The sequence below is a fragment of the Pseudopodoces humilis genome, chromosome 4, assembly GCF_049639895.1.
Source record: "Pseudopodoces humilis isolate 2021_Gansu_Grassland_sample_001 chromosome 4, ASM4963989v1, whole genome shotgun sequence".
Taxonomy (NCBI): Eukaryota; Metazoa; Chordata; class Aves; order Passeriformes; family Paridae; genus Pseudopodoces; species Pseudopodoces humilis.
This window is the reverse complement of record NC_142203.1, coordinates 44058922-44076342: the sequence shown is the minus strand read 5'-3', so window position 1 is coordinate 44076342 and position 17421 is coordinate 44058922. Positions and strand designations below refer to the sequence as shown.

General features: G+C 41.0%; 1 protein-coding gene across 2 annotated transcripts in view; it reads left to right on the top strand.

The window, feature by feature from the left end:
- The window catches only part of ADAMTSL1 (ADAMTS like 1), a 178788-nt gene extending 162164 nt beyond the window's left edge, over nucleotides 1-16624 (top strand). For both annotated transcript variants that reach the window (XM_014252195.2, XM_088054554.1), the window contains 6 exons: nucleotides 5256-5456; nucleotides 6470-6650; nucleotides 9685-9892; nucleotides 12101-12210; nucleotides 13110-13330; nucleotides 15114-16624. In XM_014252195.2, the coding sequence (XP_014107670.1) occupies nucleotides 5256-5456; nucleotides 6470-6650; nucleotides 9685-9892; nucleotides 12101-12210; nucleotides 13110-13330; nucleotides 15114-15220 (1028 nt within the window). In that variant the 3' untranslated portion in view covers nucleotides 15221-16624. The remainder of the gene's footprint in view (nucleotides 1-5255; nucleotides 5457-6469; nucleotides 6651-9684; nucleotides 9893-12100; nucleotides 12211-13109; nucleotides 13331-15113) is intronic.
- Nucleotides 16625-17421: the final 797 nt, after the last annotated feature.

Here is a 17421-nt window from a genome sequence, read left to right as displayed (position 1 = left end):
TTGAATACCATGTATATTTGCAATGTTATGTAAGTGATATCTAATAACAACAACATGTGTGGCATTGGGTAACCAGTTTAGGGGTTTTTAGAACTCTTAAAAACCATGTAATATGTTTAGTATAGTATGTTTCAACCGCACCTTTGCAGCCTTACTTATTTAAAATACCTGCCTATTTTTTTAAGTGCTACTGTTATCAGCTGAATTGATTTATTTCAAGAATTCCTAAATATATGGTTTTCCTTTCTAGCATAAATTCATGTTATCTGCATTGCCTTAAAAATTTTAAGTTGTATTTCTACAAACACTAATTCTTTCAGTTTTTTCCTAATTCCAATGATTTTTATAAATTTTATTTCATTCAGCATGTGAAAGCAATGAGAAACGATTTGCATAGTAGCAAAAACTTAAGTGTCTGTAACTTTTTAGTATATTGAAAGATCTTTATTCATAAGAGAAACTGCAAAGACATGTCTCTTACTTTTGCCTCTTCAGCAAAACAGGTATTACATACATGTGACTTTCAGACATGATCTTATCTACCTTCATTTGCTTTGATTTCATTTTGAAAGTTGAATACATCCCATCAATTTTTCATCCTTATGTTAGATACAGGATGGAATTGAATTTTAACTCCATTCCATTTAACGTTCACTTCTCATTTCATCAGCTAAGGAGAAAATAAGCTATGACCAGAAGCTGGGAGTGTTTCTCACTACCAGGTATCTCACCTGCATAGAGTGAACACAGTAGCACAGTGTCAGCCACAATGTAATAGCTCAGCATCAAACTTGTGTCTATTCAGATTGATCTGTGGCTTCTCCACAGTTTGTTCCAAGCATTTTACTCCACATTTCATCCTTAAACTGGCTTCTATTTTGAAAGCATACTTTATTTCCTTGAATGTAGAGTTTAGAGTGGAAATACAGTCATGTTTCAAGTCCTGAAGGAGCATCACATTTATTGCTTTAATACCATGTACTGTGATCCACAACTCCTTTCTGTTAGAGTTCAGTAAAATAACACAGAAATACAAAAAAAGAAACACAAAAATCAAATAAACTACCTGATCTTGATCTGAAGTCTTCACCCACATTCCATCTTTAATGAATATTAGAAACATTTCCTGGGGCTAATCATCATGTCAGTGGTAAATTAGTAAATGTCAACAATGTCAGTTAGTAAATTAGAGAGTTGTTAGACAAATATGAACACATGAAAATAATCTATATTTTAAGAATAGACATCTATTTTACAGGAAGTGCTGTACTGATTTTTAATTTACATTTTCAAATGTATTTAGAACATGCAAAATTCACTTGACATTTTTACCATTGTTTTCCATACAGTATCAGGCTGCCGAAAAGAAAAGGAATCCTAAAATCAACAGCCTTTGCACTAATTTTTATCAGGTCTGAAAGTGCAAAAGTGGTGCATGCTTTATATTTTGTTCTCCTAGGATCGGCATGTTAGCCCAGAGCTTTTCTGTAGCTACAGTCATTCAGAAACTGTTGCAAAGTTTCAATGGGGAGCTGAATTTGGCCTGGAGTGTGCATTTATTCCTTCCTCTTGAGAAACTGTAGAGTTGCGCAACATCAGTCCTCCCTTTCCAAATACCCTGTTGTTATCCTTGAAATATTAACATTTTCCCTGCTAGAAGATGTCATTTTTATTAGATTTGTGTCTCTATCTCCATCTTGTGCACATTACTGGCTCATCCTGACTTTGAATGAATTAGAGTCCAAGTAATCTCTGGAAGGGAGGATGAAGGCAATATTTTTTTTCTTTATTTAAGAAGGACCGAAGCAGAAAGGCCCTCTCATGCCAGAACTTTCACTGCTCAAAACAGTCCCAAAAATGTGTTCCCTGATCATCTTCCCAAGGGTTCCAATACCTGAAAGCTCTGTAATAGCTGCGCTGTCTGGAAACAAAGCTAGTTTTTCCTTCTTAGTCATTATAGGGACAGGCTTTGAGTTTTGAAAGGATAAAACAGTCAGTGTCCACAGGGATTGTGGAAATAGAGAGTAAGTATTAGTAATCTGCATTAAATGGTATTAATGTTATTCCTGGGAGATGACAAGGAGATTTTAATGGAACATGCGATTTTATTGTGCTCTAGTTCTGACTTACGATGCATAAAATATTATCCAACAGCCTTTGCATCCATACACATGGGAAATGTCCAGGAGATGTCACTTGTGAGATGTGATTGATAGGTATTAATAAAGTTTTGCTGTTAAATAATAATTACTTACTGATAGTGCATATCTAAGCAATAGCTTTTGGGAATTTTCCCCCATATTATTGATTACTGGCTGTCCTTTAGCTAATGTTTTATATAGACAATTTTGGAAGAAGAAATCTTACGTAAGATTAGTGAAATAGTATTAAAAGATTATATTGCTTTTCCTGACAATATATTTTTTTAAAAAAACAACATGAATCAGGACCATCTGCATGTTGAATTCAGATTCAGTTCCTCTGTGTGTAGCATCAAGCTGACCTTTCTGCTTTCTGCATTTACGCTCTGCAGACTGCTTGCAAATGCAAACAATAAAACTGGTCTCACAGCATGCCCTTTTTAGTTGTCATGGGTGTATGCTGACCTGTGGAAATCACTACACATCTTAAAAGACAAGTAAACTACAAAAAAATTGGAATAATCTAGGCAAAAGCCATAGAGACACTTTTCAAGTTTTTCCATTTCCTTATATTCTTTTGTTTTCCATTGTTTTTAATTTAGGTGGCCTTTAAAGTAAAAGGCTAAAACCTTTCATGTCACTCATTTACTTGAGAATGAGTATTTTGGAAACTGTGTGAGTTATTTTTGAGCACAAGAGTGGAAAAAAAAAATTAAACAGTAGGAATAAATAGAGAGCTTACAAAATTAGGGAAAATAACTGAGCCGCAGAGAATGCTGTGTCTTTATTGTCAGGAAGGGAGTGCTGGGTAGAGATAATTGCCAAGGATAAAACTGCATTAGATCTTGCCAAATAAATTAAAACTCTTCACCCTTATAAATAAAAGTAAAAAGGGGGAAGAGGTGAACCCACTAGGGGCAGTTTGCACTGTCACTGTGCTTTTTTTCCCCTTTTTTCCTTATTTTTAAACATTTTTCTGCATTTACTAGTCCATTTCCAATGCAACTTTGTCATTGTGATTGCAGAGTCTACTCTGTTTGTGTGTCAGTCTTTTGTCAGGGAGCCCTTGCTCTCTGAACTACCAGTTTCACTGAGTGAATGAGTCCCAAAGGGCAGCTGTATCCAGCCCTCACCCTTCCCCACCGTGGATACAGGCAGGCTTTGACAGCAACAGGAGACTAGCATGTAGCCACAGCATCAGTGAGAGCCCCAGCATTTATCCTGAGTGGCAGACAGTTTATCCCCAGTGCCTGGATCTACCCCTCAGCATGCAAATGGCTGGGGCATACCAGAGGTCACCACTGGCATTTTCCATCTTGTGTAAGATCTTCTGCTTTATAAGCAAGAGAACCTGTTTTTCTGGGCAAGAGAGTATCTTCTGTGACAGGAATAGTGTAGTTGGAGGTATGATTAATGGCAAAAGGTGCAAAAGACTACAGTAGCACAGTCCCCTAGTATTAGTTCACAGGTATAACCGAATTCAAAAGGGTCACAAGAGTCCCTAAATGAAGTAAAGAGTTCCTTAAGTCTCAAGGATTTGGTCTTAATGATGTTTGAAAATCGAACTCTTCAATCTTCCTGAGCAGATTAATGATAATGGTGTTTTGTTGTAGGAACTGTACTTGCCCAGTATATGCTAGTTAAGGTTCTCCTCAGGTGATCAAACAAGAATCGAAGGAGGAGCAGTAATAAAAATGTCATGCTGCAGCATTTGTTAATTGTGTAGTGCAGCTACAGAGGCTTCATATTCACACCTTCACTTGTCTCAGTGAATAATAAATAGTAATCAAATCACATGGAGATGTCAGTGAAGAAATATCAGCTGATGGATTATTCCTTCATCTTAGAAGAGTCTTCTATTTTTAGTATTTTTAATTTGTACTCTTCCTTTTTTTATCCCATTCTTTTTGAACAGTGCTAGTGTGAAAATTGTTGTGTATATGCTATGTCTGTTTTTACAGGACAGTTCTTTCAGAAGGGATTTTGTATACAACATAGTCATTCATGCAAATACATATTAATATATACACAACAATATAAAGCTTCAGTATAACTACCCATCAGAATAAATTGCATTTTCAGAAGCTTAGAGACCTTTCATGTCTCAGTGACACGCACAGCAGTGCAGGACAAGCCTAAACCACAAGCAGTTCTAGTGACATATACCATCCCTCGTATACAGCATTTCTGCCTCCCCACCCCATTAGTGGGGATGGCTTGCACTACAGAAATCACCTAGTTCTTAATTTTTCCCCCAGGAAATAGGCAAGACAACTTTGCTGTCCTTCACAAGTTACACCAGTCTTACAATTAACTGTGAAACTTGCAAAGTGTTCAGTGATATGAGAACCACAGTAAAAGTGTCTTGTAGATGCACTTCCTTCAGGTCAACAGGCAAAGAACTCACAGAGAATTTAAATCTCATCATCTCTGCTGGTGATCCACAGCCCTCACACAATGCTTTAGAACATCAGGGTTTTTTCAGTTGCTGGTTTTGGTTGGTTATTATTTAGACAATTGCCCACTGGTGTGACAAAAAAAAAAAAAAATACCCAAACAAAAAACCCACACAACCCAGCCAAACCTGTAAAGGCTCTATTTTATTGCTTTGGTTTTTCAACAGATTTTTTTTTTGTCCAACAAAAATTTCTGACTTTTAAAATAACACAAACAATAAATTACATTAAAAAAAATGTTTAAAAAAGAAAGAGAGAGAGGAAGGTAGTCCTGTGGCTTATGTAGAAAATTTGGAGACCAAGTTGTGTTTGTATTGCATGTTCAAGCATGGTCCTTGAGTTTATGCCAGGTTTGTAACTTCCTTATCTCACTTTCTTCAATACTAAAATGAGGATAATCAAAAATAGTGGGAAGCTTAGAAGGTCTGATATAAATAATTCCAAACTGATCAGAAATTTTCCATATTGCGGATTGTCCAGATTTTGGATTTTATTCTGGATGACAAGAAGGTATTCCTTATTACAGAATTCTTTTTATGCTTATGAGAAAATGAGGAGAAAATGGGATGGAATTGACTATTTCCCCTAATTTTGACCACTTCAAAGCATGTACCAAGTTTAATACTCAGCAGGTTTTTCTCATATACCTGTTTTTTAGGTTGTGCTGTCGATGGACATCCAACCCCAAACATCACCTGGCTTTACTCTGGTGAGCCTCTCAGTCTGCAACATCAACTCCTGGCAGCAGGACGGATTCTTGAGATAGCCAATGTCAGTGATTTCACTGATGGTGAATTCAGCTGCCTTGCTCAGAATGAGGCTGGCTCGCTCACACAAGTAACGTCCCTGGCTATACAAGGTAACTCTTCAGTTTCAGTCATTTCACCCTGGAAGGCTCTTGCCATGGACTTCCCTGCACTGCCTTCTCATCCCGAATTTCTCACCTCTGAAACCACCACCATTCATATCAGGAAAAAAGATGTCTTAATGATTTATTGCCATGGATATATATTTGCAGGACTAGGGGGTACCTTACAGTGCCTTGTAAAGTTGTACAAGTTGTACAAGTTGTCTTGTACTTTAACAAAACAACACTTGATATTTCTACCCTGCTGAGCATAAAACACACCTTACTGATTCAAGGTATACTTACGTTGAGCCTGGACAATTTTCTTGTCGAAGACAGAGATGGCAGAGTTTAAACCCCTTAAACCAGAAGCCCCTCTATTAATACACAGAGGTCAGTGTCACACAGTGAACTTGAAAACCCTTCAATTGCAAAAGTTCTGGAATTGTTATTGTTAGAAATTTCCTAGAAATAAGACAATGGCAATAAAGACACAGAACATTGTGGTGCAGCTGGGTTGGAAGAGAATATGCAGATTTCATTGTTCCAATCATCAGTGATGGAGAGATGAAGAATTTAACTTTTCCTTCAATTATGCTGTAAAACTTTGAGTGCGTTGCAACTCCTATATTTATCATCAGGATTGATGATCTGCATTAACTGATAAGAGACACCGTGTCTCAAGATCATAGAGTCATAGATACTGCTGGGAACTACAGCTAATCATATCTTCATAAAATAATACACCTTTAAAACTATAGACGCTCACTGGCATCTGGTTTCACTTAACTGCCATACCATGTTACTAACTTTCCATGCCTGATGCTTCTAAGCACCAAAAAACTGTTTGTTACACCAAAGGCAGTCAGGGGTTTGAATCAGGTGCCTTGCTGTGGTAGGTATCACCTTTGCACTGAATCCTACAGGGATTCACCCTGGAGAACATCTACAGCATTCTCCTTTCTAATTAAGCTCCTGCTGTCAGTTTTTCAGTGTTAACATGCCTCTCCCACACTTCCTGACAGAGTACCGGTGGTCGGTGGACAAACTGACGGCTTGTTCGGCTTCCTGCGGCCACAGAGGGCTGCAGCTGCCCCAGCTGACGTGCTTACTGGATGGGGCCGAAGTCAACGCATCCTACTGCAGAGAGACACCCAAGCCATCTCTGCAGCCCATCGCGTGCAACAGGAGGGACTGCCCTTCACGGTTCGTCTGTCTCATGTGAAAATATCTTACATGCACTTAAAATGTGCTGAAAGAGCTCTTTGTGTGGTGCATCACACCTCTGCAGCTTCTTTGGGGCCTGTTTGGAGAAGTCATGGCTAAAAGGGAGTTTCTGAGTGCTTAATCCAGACAGTTGGGAATTTGAAGCTATATTTGTGGAAAACATTGACAGTACAAGGTAGAAAGAGAATTCACAGCTTGCAATGTCTTGGGTGATTCCAGTCACACCCTATGTTGGCAATAAATATCATGCCTGTTCTGATCACTGAACACATGGGAATTTTGTCACCCAAGAACTGTAGGATCATTTCTTTTTTGTGTTATGCATGGTTTCATAACTTTTTGCCCCAACAATATAACAGACAAGAAGCTAATTTTAGCAGCTATTTTGTGATTTTATTCTGAGTTCGTTGCCTGGACATCAATATGGGCATGACTGTAGCTGTATCTCCAGCTGCAAAGGATTCCCTTATCAGGGTGGAAATATCTTTTGTAAAATGGGCACACCTCATCGGATCTAGTGGGCATGAAGGGGGCTGAGTTCTGCCTCTTTTTGGAGTTTGCTAGCTTGTGGTTGCCTTGGAATTGTAACTCTGCCCTTGTAGTCCCTTGGTTTTCACTTACTTCTAAACACAAATGAGCTTGAAAAACTTGTGGCTACACCTAGGTCTTCCTCTGGCACATCTCAAGTACTGTGTTCAATTTTTGACCCATCACTACAAGAAAGAAGAAGGACAGAGAAGCTGGTGAAGGGTCTGGTGCACAAGTCCCATGAGAAGTGCCTGAGGGAGCTTAAGTTGTTTACCTTGGAGAAAATGAGGCTCAGGAGATCTTATAATCTCTACAACTGCCTGAAAGGAGGCTGTAGTAAGGTGGGGGTCAGCCTCCTCTTCCAAGTGACAAGACAAAAGGAATCAACCACAAGCTGCACCAGGAGAAGTCTAGATTGGCTATTAGATAAAAATTTATTATGGAAAGGGTTGTCAAGCATTGGAACAGTCAGCCCAGGAAAGTGATTTAGTCGTCATCCTTGGACGTATTTAAAAGATGTGTAGATGTGTTGCTTAGGGGCATGGTTTAATGGTGGACTTGGCATTGCTGGGTTAATGATTGGACTTGATGATATTAAAGGTCATTTCCAACATAAATGATTCTCTGACCCCACACGAAGTCTTTTTTTTTGACACTCTTTAGTGCAAAGAAGAGTATATCCTGAGCTTATCCAGAGAGTCAGTGTAGTGTTATACCCCCTCCATATTAAAAATATCCTGCTTCTGCAATTCAGTATCTCCTTAGCTGAGATGTGTTAACATGTTTTTCCATATTTTCCATGGTGTTACTCACTCCTCTCCCTTATTTTCAGTCTGGATATGTTATGTTTCAGTACACAAGCAGTTAAAAGTAGTGAACATCTCAAGAGAAATTTAGTGCAACTTCCCTCATTCAACAGTGATTTGGGACATATTAAAAAAAAAGACAGTCTAAGCTGAGGCAAGGAGAGGTGCTAAGCAACTGGATGAGAAGTGGCCAGATTCACCACTCTTGCTGTGTCTTGGGCATATTGCAAGTTTCTGTTTAATTACCTTCTAAAGTATATTCCTACTCTTCTTTGCAGGCAAATGTTTTCTGAGTTGCCAGCTGAGTCATAAGGAGGAAACCAAAAGAGATTTGATGAAATATGAAACAACTCTCATTAGCAGCAGTTTTCCTTGCTGTTGACAATAAATTCCATGGGAATGGTTTATATATTTTTATACCTTCCCTGAATTGTAACACAACCCCAAATCCTCCCTCAGCTCCTGAGAAACTGCTGAGATGTAAACTTGGAAATAAAAGTTGATTGACATGCAGACCAGAGCTTTATAAGCAGCGCGGAAATTGCAGGTTCAACCTTGCCAAACTGCATGAAAAAGTACCAGTGTTCTTGTTTTCCAGGCTGGGAATGTGTTTGCTTATACTTGCTTCTGTGACCACTGGAGTTAATCACCTGCAGAAGACAGAGAAATAGAAACGGATGTCTCCCCATAGGACTGGAGAATGCCCATTGCTATTTTGTAAAGTAATCATAAACACTGCTGGTGAGGGACGTGATAGGCAATATTTTATTCCCAAAACCACATAAATCCTGCCTAGTATCCAGAAACTTAATGAAGCAAACTTCTGGCTTGACCATAAAACTGTTCAGAAAACTAACAATCAGTTGCATTCTCCCTATTCCTACCTAACGCTTTTCCAAACCTGGTTGTATGAACGTTTCGCCTAATGATCCTTACAATGACAAAATGTATTAAACTAATATTTTCTGTTATTTACAGCCTTTTAGGTAGTTAGACTGGATTTTTAAATGCCAGTACACAGGGGTTCAGAGCCTCAGCCTCAGCTGGTGAATGCATGGTCTGAGCTCAAGAGGAAAGAAGAACAGTGTCCTTACTTCCCTGGGCTAACTGATTCTGAGCAGTGTTTTCTGGATTATGGCAGCTGTCAGGGGTGCAACAGAGGAGGCAGGCAGCAGCAGGACCCAGCAGGCTTTTGGCTATTCTCTCACAAGTTTAAGGTGGCCTGCAAGCTACTCCAGCAATTACACAGAGATGGTTTTCCCTACTAAGGGGTGGTACTGGGCTAGTCCTAGCACTGTGACTGTAGCTTGTGACCTGGGCCTCCATGGCACCTGGGTGTAGGAGCAGACTCGCCCAACCTCTGTACCAGAGCTACCAGAACTATTCACTAAGCCTCTAAAAACAGCTTTAAAGGCTAGAAAATTAATTCTAGCCCCAAAGAGCCTTGAGAAAGATAAATTAATGAAAAAAATGCCAGTTTTCTCAGCTTTCATCCTCTGAAGAGCTTTCAGTGAAGACTATGGGAGGCTGAGACACTCAGATGTTCCAGGATCACACCCTAAATGAGCCAGCCCACTGCTGCCTGCCTTTGGTCCAGCTGATAAAGACCAGCTGATGCTAAGGATCCTGCAGGCAGTGGCAAGTGCCTGCTCCCTGATCTGCTCTCCTTTCTCTCACAGGTGGATGGTAACATCCTGGTCTCCTTGCACACGGAGCTGTGGCGGAGGCATACAGATGCGTCGAGTGACATGCCAGCGCCTGACAGCGAAAGGCAGCTCTGTCCCTATGTCAAACGAGGCTTGTGCCCAGGTGTCCAAGCGCCCTGTGGACACACAGAACTGTAACAAGCAGCCCTGTGTTGAGTGGGCAGCCTCCTCCTGGGGCCAGGTGAGGAACAAAGTAGCATTCCAAGGACATTCCCATAGTGTGGGCTAGAAAATGAGACAGAAAATGAGGGTAGCGATTTTTCAACCTAGTATCTTTAGGTTATAGTTTGCAGGCTTTTGATGTGGCCACTAATTTTTTCATCTCCTTCTGCCTGTATATGATGCACTGCCTGCTTGGATTTCTGTAGCTTCTCACAATCGCTAGAAATGCCACTCATGAACAGGGCTTTAACTGCAGACCCCTGTGTCCTCCAGTGGACAGATCTACAGTTCCTTGTTACAGTGATTAGTGACACATCTGGGAATTAGCCTTCTTCAAGTCTTAATTCGACTTTCCAGCCAGTGAGAATGCTTCAGTCTTGGCTGGCAGAAGTCAGGACTGAGGATTGTAATAAGTCTCAAGGCAGGAGGACTGTACAATAATTCAGTTTTACAAAGCTGTTGATGTTGCCTGAGAATACCAAAAAGTGTGAGCTTTCTTGACTTGCTTCATGATGAAAGGCAGAATGGAGAGGTAAAACCATTTTCAGACTACTTCCTGACGCTTTCCAGATCTTCAAATTCTCTCTTAGGAGGTTGCATTGCATCAGATTTTTTTATAATGTTCGTAGTAAAAAGTGCCTTCAGCTACTAGAATATGTTATTGTTCACTGCTTGAAAAGATCCTTGTTTAAATCCTGAAAGGTGACTGAGTTACTGTATTACAAGTTAAGCTTGGAATGATCACTTTATATCAAAGAAGAAAATTTTCACTCCCTATGGAATTTCAGGAAGGACTGGATCATCTTTGCAAAAACTGTTACGGGCTATATTGTTCCCCATGACATCATACTCAGCTGAGACAAGCAGATAGTTCAGAATTAATTTCTGAGTTTTAGACCTAATCTCTGCACATTATCATACAGTATTTCTTCTATCTAGCTTACGAAAAAAAAGGTCGAGTTGCACATGGTTGCTTACTGCCCAGTCTCCAAGCCAGAAGACTGTTACACATAGTTAGGAACATACTGCTGGCTCAGTGGATTGATGACCTGCTTGGTAGCATTGTGGGCTATCAGATCACCCATTGTGACCTGATCAACTTCCCAGTTTGCAAAGAAAATAAACAGCCTACCTGCTCTACCCCTATCTCTAGAATTAGTTCCTTCATTTAATGTTCCTAGCATTTTGTTCTCCACTCTGTAATCCCATGCTGTTTTTAAGCTAGTGACTCAGGCTTCCTGGTGATGAGGACTGCTAGCCCCTGCAGACATCACAGAAATGCTCCACACACTCCAATGAATGACAGCTCCAACAAGACAATTGACTGGAAGCAGCTGTAATCCTAGCAGTCACTCCTTCTCTCTCCCACTTGTCAGGGAGGGAAGAAATAGCAGGAGGAAGGGCATATTATTTGAGGAGTGTGTGGCAATGTGGAGCAGGGCTCCTACTGAAGAGGGAGAGGTGGTGGCAGAGGGATCGGTCAGCAGCCATCCCCAGACAAAAATTTTTGCTTCCCATTAATGACCCCTTATTCAACCCTCAGGTTGTTCTCGGATATAATTTCCAGATAGTTAGAAAAACAGTTTACTAGTAGTTGATGTAATTTTAAAATAGCACAAATACACACTTCGTACTTATACCAAGTTATGTTTTAACCAAAGGAGAGGATTAGGAGAGTTAAACTGAAATGTAATTGTTAAGCTAGAATATGTTAGGATAGCCTCAATTTTGGAGCAATCTTGCATATCTTTTGTGCTTCTCATGCTTCCTGCTTTCGTTTATTGTCCTTCAATGCATTTAAATTATTAAATGGAATGGAATATGTCCTTGCTTCAATGCATTCTTAGTTAATTGGCAATCTACGTGCTGCAAAATGCACAGTAAAAGTAATGTATTGAGATTTCCTGTATGGACCATAGGCTCTTAGCTAATGGCATGAGAACATTTAATTTCCCCTAACAGATTATATTATTTAAGAGAAGAGGTAATGAATCTACAGAGCAGATCTAGAAATGAAGTTTAAATGCTGCTGGAGGAGAGTGAAGTAGAGCATAAAATGGCATAAAGAGCATAAAAGGCACAGTCAGCCTTCAAAGCCTGCAGAGGTGCAGAAAGACATTGAAATCTCAACAGTCTCTGAATATGCACTTTATTTCACTAGAAGTTTTATAACAATGGAACTTGCCCTGTCTTTTCCCTCCCCTGAGTGAATCTTCTGTGTTTGCAGTGTAATGGGCCTTGCATTGGACCACGACTGGCTGTACAGCACAGACAGATATTTTGCCAGACCAAAGATGGGACTTCTGTGTCATCTGATCAATGCAGTTCTTTACCAAGGTAGCACAGAAATGTCTTATGTCTGAACCCACAACCCTTTTCAGAGATACTCAATGGACTCGTGACTCAACTGAAAACTTATGAGTGTCTCCTATGTAATAAAGAGGTCATGCTGCAACCCGTACAGCTTTGTGTAGCGAATCTTATCAGGCTTATAGCCCAGACTTCCCTATTTATTCCTAGGAGCTTCAGGCTAGTTGGCCAAAAACTGGAAAATCTTCTATGGATGCCAAATCCTGACTGCAAGGCTGTGCTATATCTTCTTAAGGTGCCAGTCTTTTCACTTACTTAAACACAAACTCTAACAGAAAAAAAAGGGTCTCCACAGGTTTTGTTTTCCTGCAGATAAACTCCACTGTCAACATTGTAAAGACATTTATTTTAAATGGGACAGGTATGTAAATCATGACAGATCATGACTATTAATGTAATTGGCTTGTTGGCTCCCACTCATGCCTTTTACTACCTGTGTGACAAATAGATATGAATCAAGTGTGCCTATATACATCTTCTGTGAGACTGTCTTGAAAGAAAAAGAAGGGTTTCAGAGAGCTGGTTCTGTTCCCACTGGCTGTAAAGCCATAAAAAATTTATGAAGTCCTGCTGGACCACATTGGTCACCACTCATTTCACCTTTCACCAGATCTCTTGTTTGGCCCTTCGTGGACAGGGCATTTCAGCCAAATCCTCAAATAGTTCAAAAGGTCATTTAGCCTGATGTTGGTATACCAGTGTGCACCTGCTGAGGGTCTGGTCCTTGAGAACAGTTCAAAACTGCTGGCCTTCAGGTCAGATGCATCTGATGTATCAAGTGTATCTGATGCATACAATGCTCTGAGTGAATTACCTTTAGGATATATAATGTTTCCTCTCGCTCCCTCCCTCCCTCCCGCCCATAGGCCATTCAGCACCCAGAACTGCTGGACTGATGTCTGTGGTGTGCACTGGAGAGTCAGCCTATGGACCGTCTGCACGGCTACATGCGGAAATTACGGCTTCCAGTCGCGGCGTGTGGACTGCGTGCACATCCGCACCAACAAGCCCGTGATGGAGCACCACTGCTCCTGGAGGCCAAGACCAGCAAACTGGCAGCGCTGCAACATCACACCCTGTGAAAATGGTACTTTGCTGAGAGGAGGGGAGGCAGAGTGGTGCAGGAGTAGGAAAGAAGGGAGAGTTGTCCCTCAGAAACACAGCACTGGACCTTGCAGCTGGGCATCCTGGGGAACCTCCAGCCCAGACCTGTGCAAAATCCAGTGTCTAAAGCTCAGCATCCCAGAGAGGAATGCTGCCCATTGTGGAGGCATTTGGCAATGACGTTAGGGCTAGGATTGTGTCCCCTTTCTAACAGCATGAGAAATAATTCATGCAGTTTTCTGGAGCAAGTCCAGAGTAGGCCACCAAGTTGATCAGAGGGATGGAGGGAGGGCCTGTCATGTGAAAAGGCTGAGGCAAATGGGATTGTACAGCCCTCTTTTTAGGTGTCCTACTTGTGGCCTTCCAGTACCTGAAGGGAACTTAAAAGAAAGATGGAGGAAGACTATTTACCAAGGCCATGTAGTGGCAGAACAAGAGGGAATGGCTTCAAATTGAAACAGAGTAGTTTTAGATTAGCTATTAGAAAGAAATTCTTTACTGTGAGGGTGATGAGACAGTGGCACAGGTTTCCCAGAGAAGCTGTGGATGCTCCATCCCTGGAGGTTTTCAAGAACAGGTTGGATAGGACTCTGAGCAACATGGTCCGGTGAAAAGCATCCTTGTCCACAGTAGGAGAGTTGGAACTAAATGATCTTCAAGGTCCCCATACAATGCAAACCATTCTATGATTCTATGATTAACTTTCAGTTAATTGTACAGTCAGAAAGAAAAGCACAAATCACAAGCAGACGTATGGCTGTAGTCCAAATCCAGTGGGTAGCTGGATTGGATAATGGTGATGCAGGCAAGACTGCTTTCTTTCAAACTACAAGCAACAAATTTGGCCTGCCAGGGGACTAGAAAAGTTATTAATTAAGAAATTGAATGAAAAAAAGAGAACAGACAATGTGCCTCTTTGGAGATTATGCACACATCCTCTATCTTGCAAGCCAGTTGCTTTGCAATCATTGCAGATGCAGTAGCAGAACCCACATGTGTTTGCCTATATTCACACCAGCTCTGATGCTCCCTCTCAGCAGAGACAAAGTGGACTACATAGGTCCAAACTCACGAGTTTGGGGGGCCCTAATGGAAGCTGAAGCAATGAGGAAGATTAGAGGTATCAAGCAGAACCTTTGCTGACACTCCAACCTCTTTCTGGTATACACAAATGTCCCAAATCCCAATATTGCATGTATACTGGACAGTTATCCAAACTAAAAAGCAGGGCCTCAAATAATGTACAAATAATACCAGAACCTAAGCCCTAGAGGAGTTCGAAAGGTGTTTTAAAATCTTCATGATGGGTTGTTTCTGACCTGTGAAAAACACAAGACAACTTCCAGTCAGCTGAGGTGGGGTGACACTCCCACACCCTGGCTCTTCCAATGTGGAAAACAGGACAAAGGGTCTCTGAGCTCCATTAAAACAAGTATCCAGTTTCATTAAGTTATTCATCTTTGGTTTAACTGCTAGGAAACCCTTAGAGCCTCTCTAAAATGCTGGTAGAAGACAAACTGACAGTGTTGGAGCAGCCTCAGAAGCCCCTTCCCCAGGCTCTGAAAGTAAATGTTGCCTACCAATTCTTCATTGATCCTGTGGACTTGCAGTCCACCTTTGGTCTTTGCAGCAAGTCAAACTCATGCTCACAGTAAGATCTCCCAGCACAAAGGTCCTCCTCTTGGCCACCCAAAGATATATATTCTCAGGTAATAAATCCTTTACTCATAACTTCATCACCATTTCTTCTTCTTCTCCTTTCACAGTGGAGTGCAGAGATACCACAAGGTACTGTGAGAAAGTGAAGCAGCTCAAACTCTGCCAGCTCACCCAATTTAAGTCACGTTGCTGTGGGACTTGTGGAAAATCTTGAAGACAGACGAAATGAAAATGGAGGAACAAGGGGATCACAGCCTTTTCTTCACTGAAAAAAGGCTTTTGCAGAAAATACAGATGGATGGAATGATCTTTTTCATTTTATTTATTTATTTCCCTTTAAAAAAAAAATCCAACCCTTTAACAAATCATTGTTGTAAAGGGACTCGACAAGTTTTCCCTTCTATGAATCTGGGAGACGGAATGCAGATAAACGTGGTCATGAGGGTAGACCAGAAAAAGTCAAAGAGATCCATGACACCAAGAGATGGGTATGAGAGGAGTGGGGCTTCCCCTCAATCTGTGTACATGCCTGTGGGACACACCAAGAGACAGGTGAGGAAGAGGACCAGAGTCAAAACCTAGCATCATGTTACAGAATCACAGGACCATCAAGGTCAAAAGAGATCTTCAGGTTTATCTAGTCCAAACATTAACAGCACTACCATACCCACCCCTAACCTATCCCTGGGTGCCACATCGAGACTCTTCTTGGACACTGCCAGAGATGGTAACTCCACCACCTCCCTGGGCAACTTAATCCAATATCTAGCCACTTTTTCAGTGAATATTTTTTTCTAATATCTAATCTGAGCCTCCACAGCACAATTTGAGGCTGTTTCTTCTCATCCTATTGTTTGAAACATGGCAGAAGAGACTGACCCCCATCTGACTACAGCCTCCTTTCAGGCAGTTGTAGAAAGCAATGTGGTCAGCCCTGAGCCTCCTCGGAGCTAAACAATGCCAGCTGCCCCAGTTGTTCCTTATAGGATGTGTCTTTTAGATCTTTCACCAGTTTAATAGGCATTCTCTGGACATTCTCCAGCACCTCAATGTCTTTCCAGGAGTGAGGGGCCCAAAACTGAGCACAGGATTTGAGGTGTGGCCTCACCAGTGCTGAGTACTGGAGGAGAATCACTGCCCTGGTCCTCCTGGCCACACTATTGCTGGTACAGGCTAGGATACTATTAGCCACCTCAGGCACCTGGGCACTGCTGGCTCATATTTAGCCAGATGTTAACCAGCACCCCCTGGTCTCTTTCTTCTGAGCAGCTCTCATCTCCCTTAGACTACCTTGATAACCTAAGTATGTGATTTTGCTTTACAAGCTTATTTGTTGCATCCAAGATTGGAAGCCTTTTAATTTCTAAACCCCTCTCTCCTTCCTACACCAGGCAAAGGACATCCTTGTGATCTTTGAGAATCTAGGTCTGAAGAAGTTGGACAATGGTCTGTAACATAAGTGGGTCTAAAATACACCTGAAAATGTTTCCAGCTTGAGCTTGTGAGGAAGGATTGGGGAATGAAGGGCTGTCCTCAGCACAGAAGTGCAGTGCCAATGTTAATAATTAACCAGCAAAAGAAGTATGATCTCTTTGACAGACTTTCATACAAACTTGCAAACACTGTTCCCTAGAGATCATAGGCAGGAAAGATAGAAATTGTATGTGATAAGCAGGAAACACTTTGCATACTGCATCCTACTAACACTTATTTAGAAAAAAGAGGTATTACCTCCCAAAATTCTGGTGCTTTCAGACCTGGGGTTTTGAAAAATAATTTGAGGAAGTTGTTTTTTCTCTTTTGTTAGAAATTTCTCTTTCCTAGCAGCCAAGCTTTTTGGATAACTGGTAGAAAAGAGCTTTATTCTAATTTTTCATGGTTGTTACTACTCAGTTGAAACAGAATGACTGTAGCATCAGCCTCATTGGACTAATGCAAATAATTTGTAAGAAACTTGCTCCTCTCCAGCTGCCTCCCACAACAAAACAGAAGCTATAAAGCAGATCCTTAAGTCCATGTATAAGACTCCGAAGGTACAGTCTGAAAAATGAGACTCAAACATCACAGTCACAACATGATTTTGCATGCAGGCTGTGAGTCTTTCCACCTGGCCAGCTGCAGTGGATATTCAGCCAGTGAAGTGCTGCATGATTTTACCTCCTGGGTATTCTCAGGAAAAAAAAAAAATAAAATTAGAGGAAATCTGCAAAGGAGAGAGTTTGAGAATTGTATAACTTTAAAGGAGAACTACCTGATCCCAGGTTTTGCTTCACGACCTTCTCTAAATGAAAGGCTTGGTTGCGTTTCTCCCATAACTCCTGTTGGGGCTAGTGCCTTGTGGTATATTAATGAAATGCTGTTCAAGTTCTGCTATGCTACAGCTTTCATGACATGGATTTTTCAGTAAAACTGGGG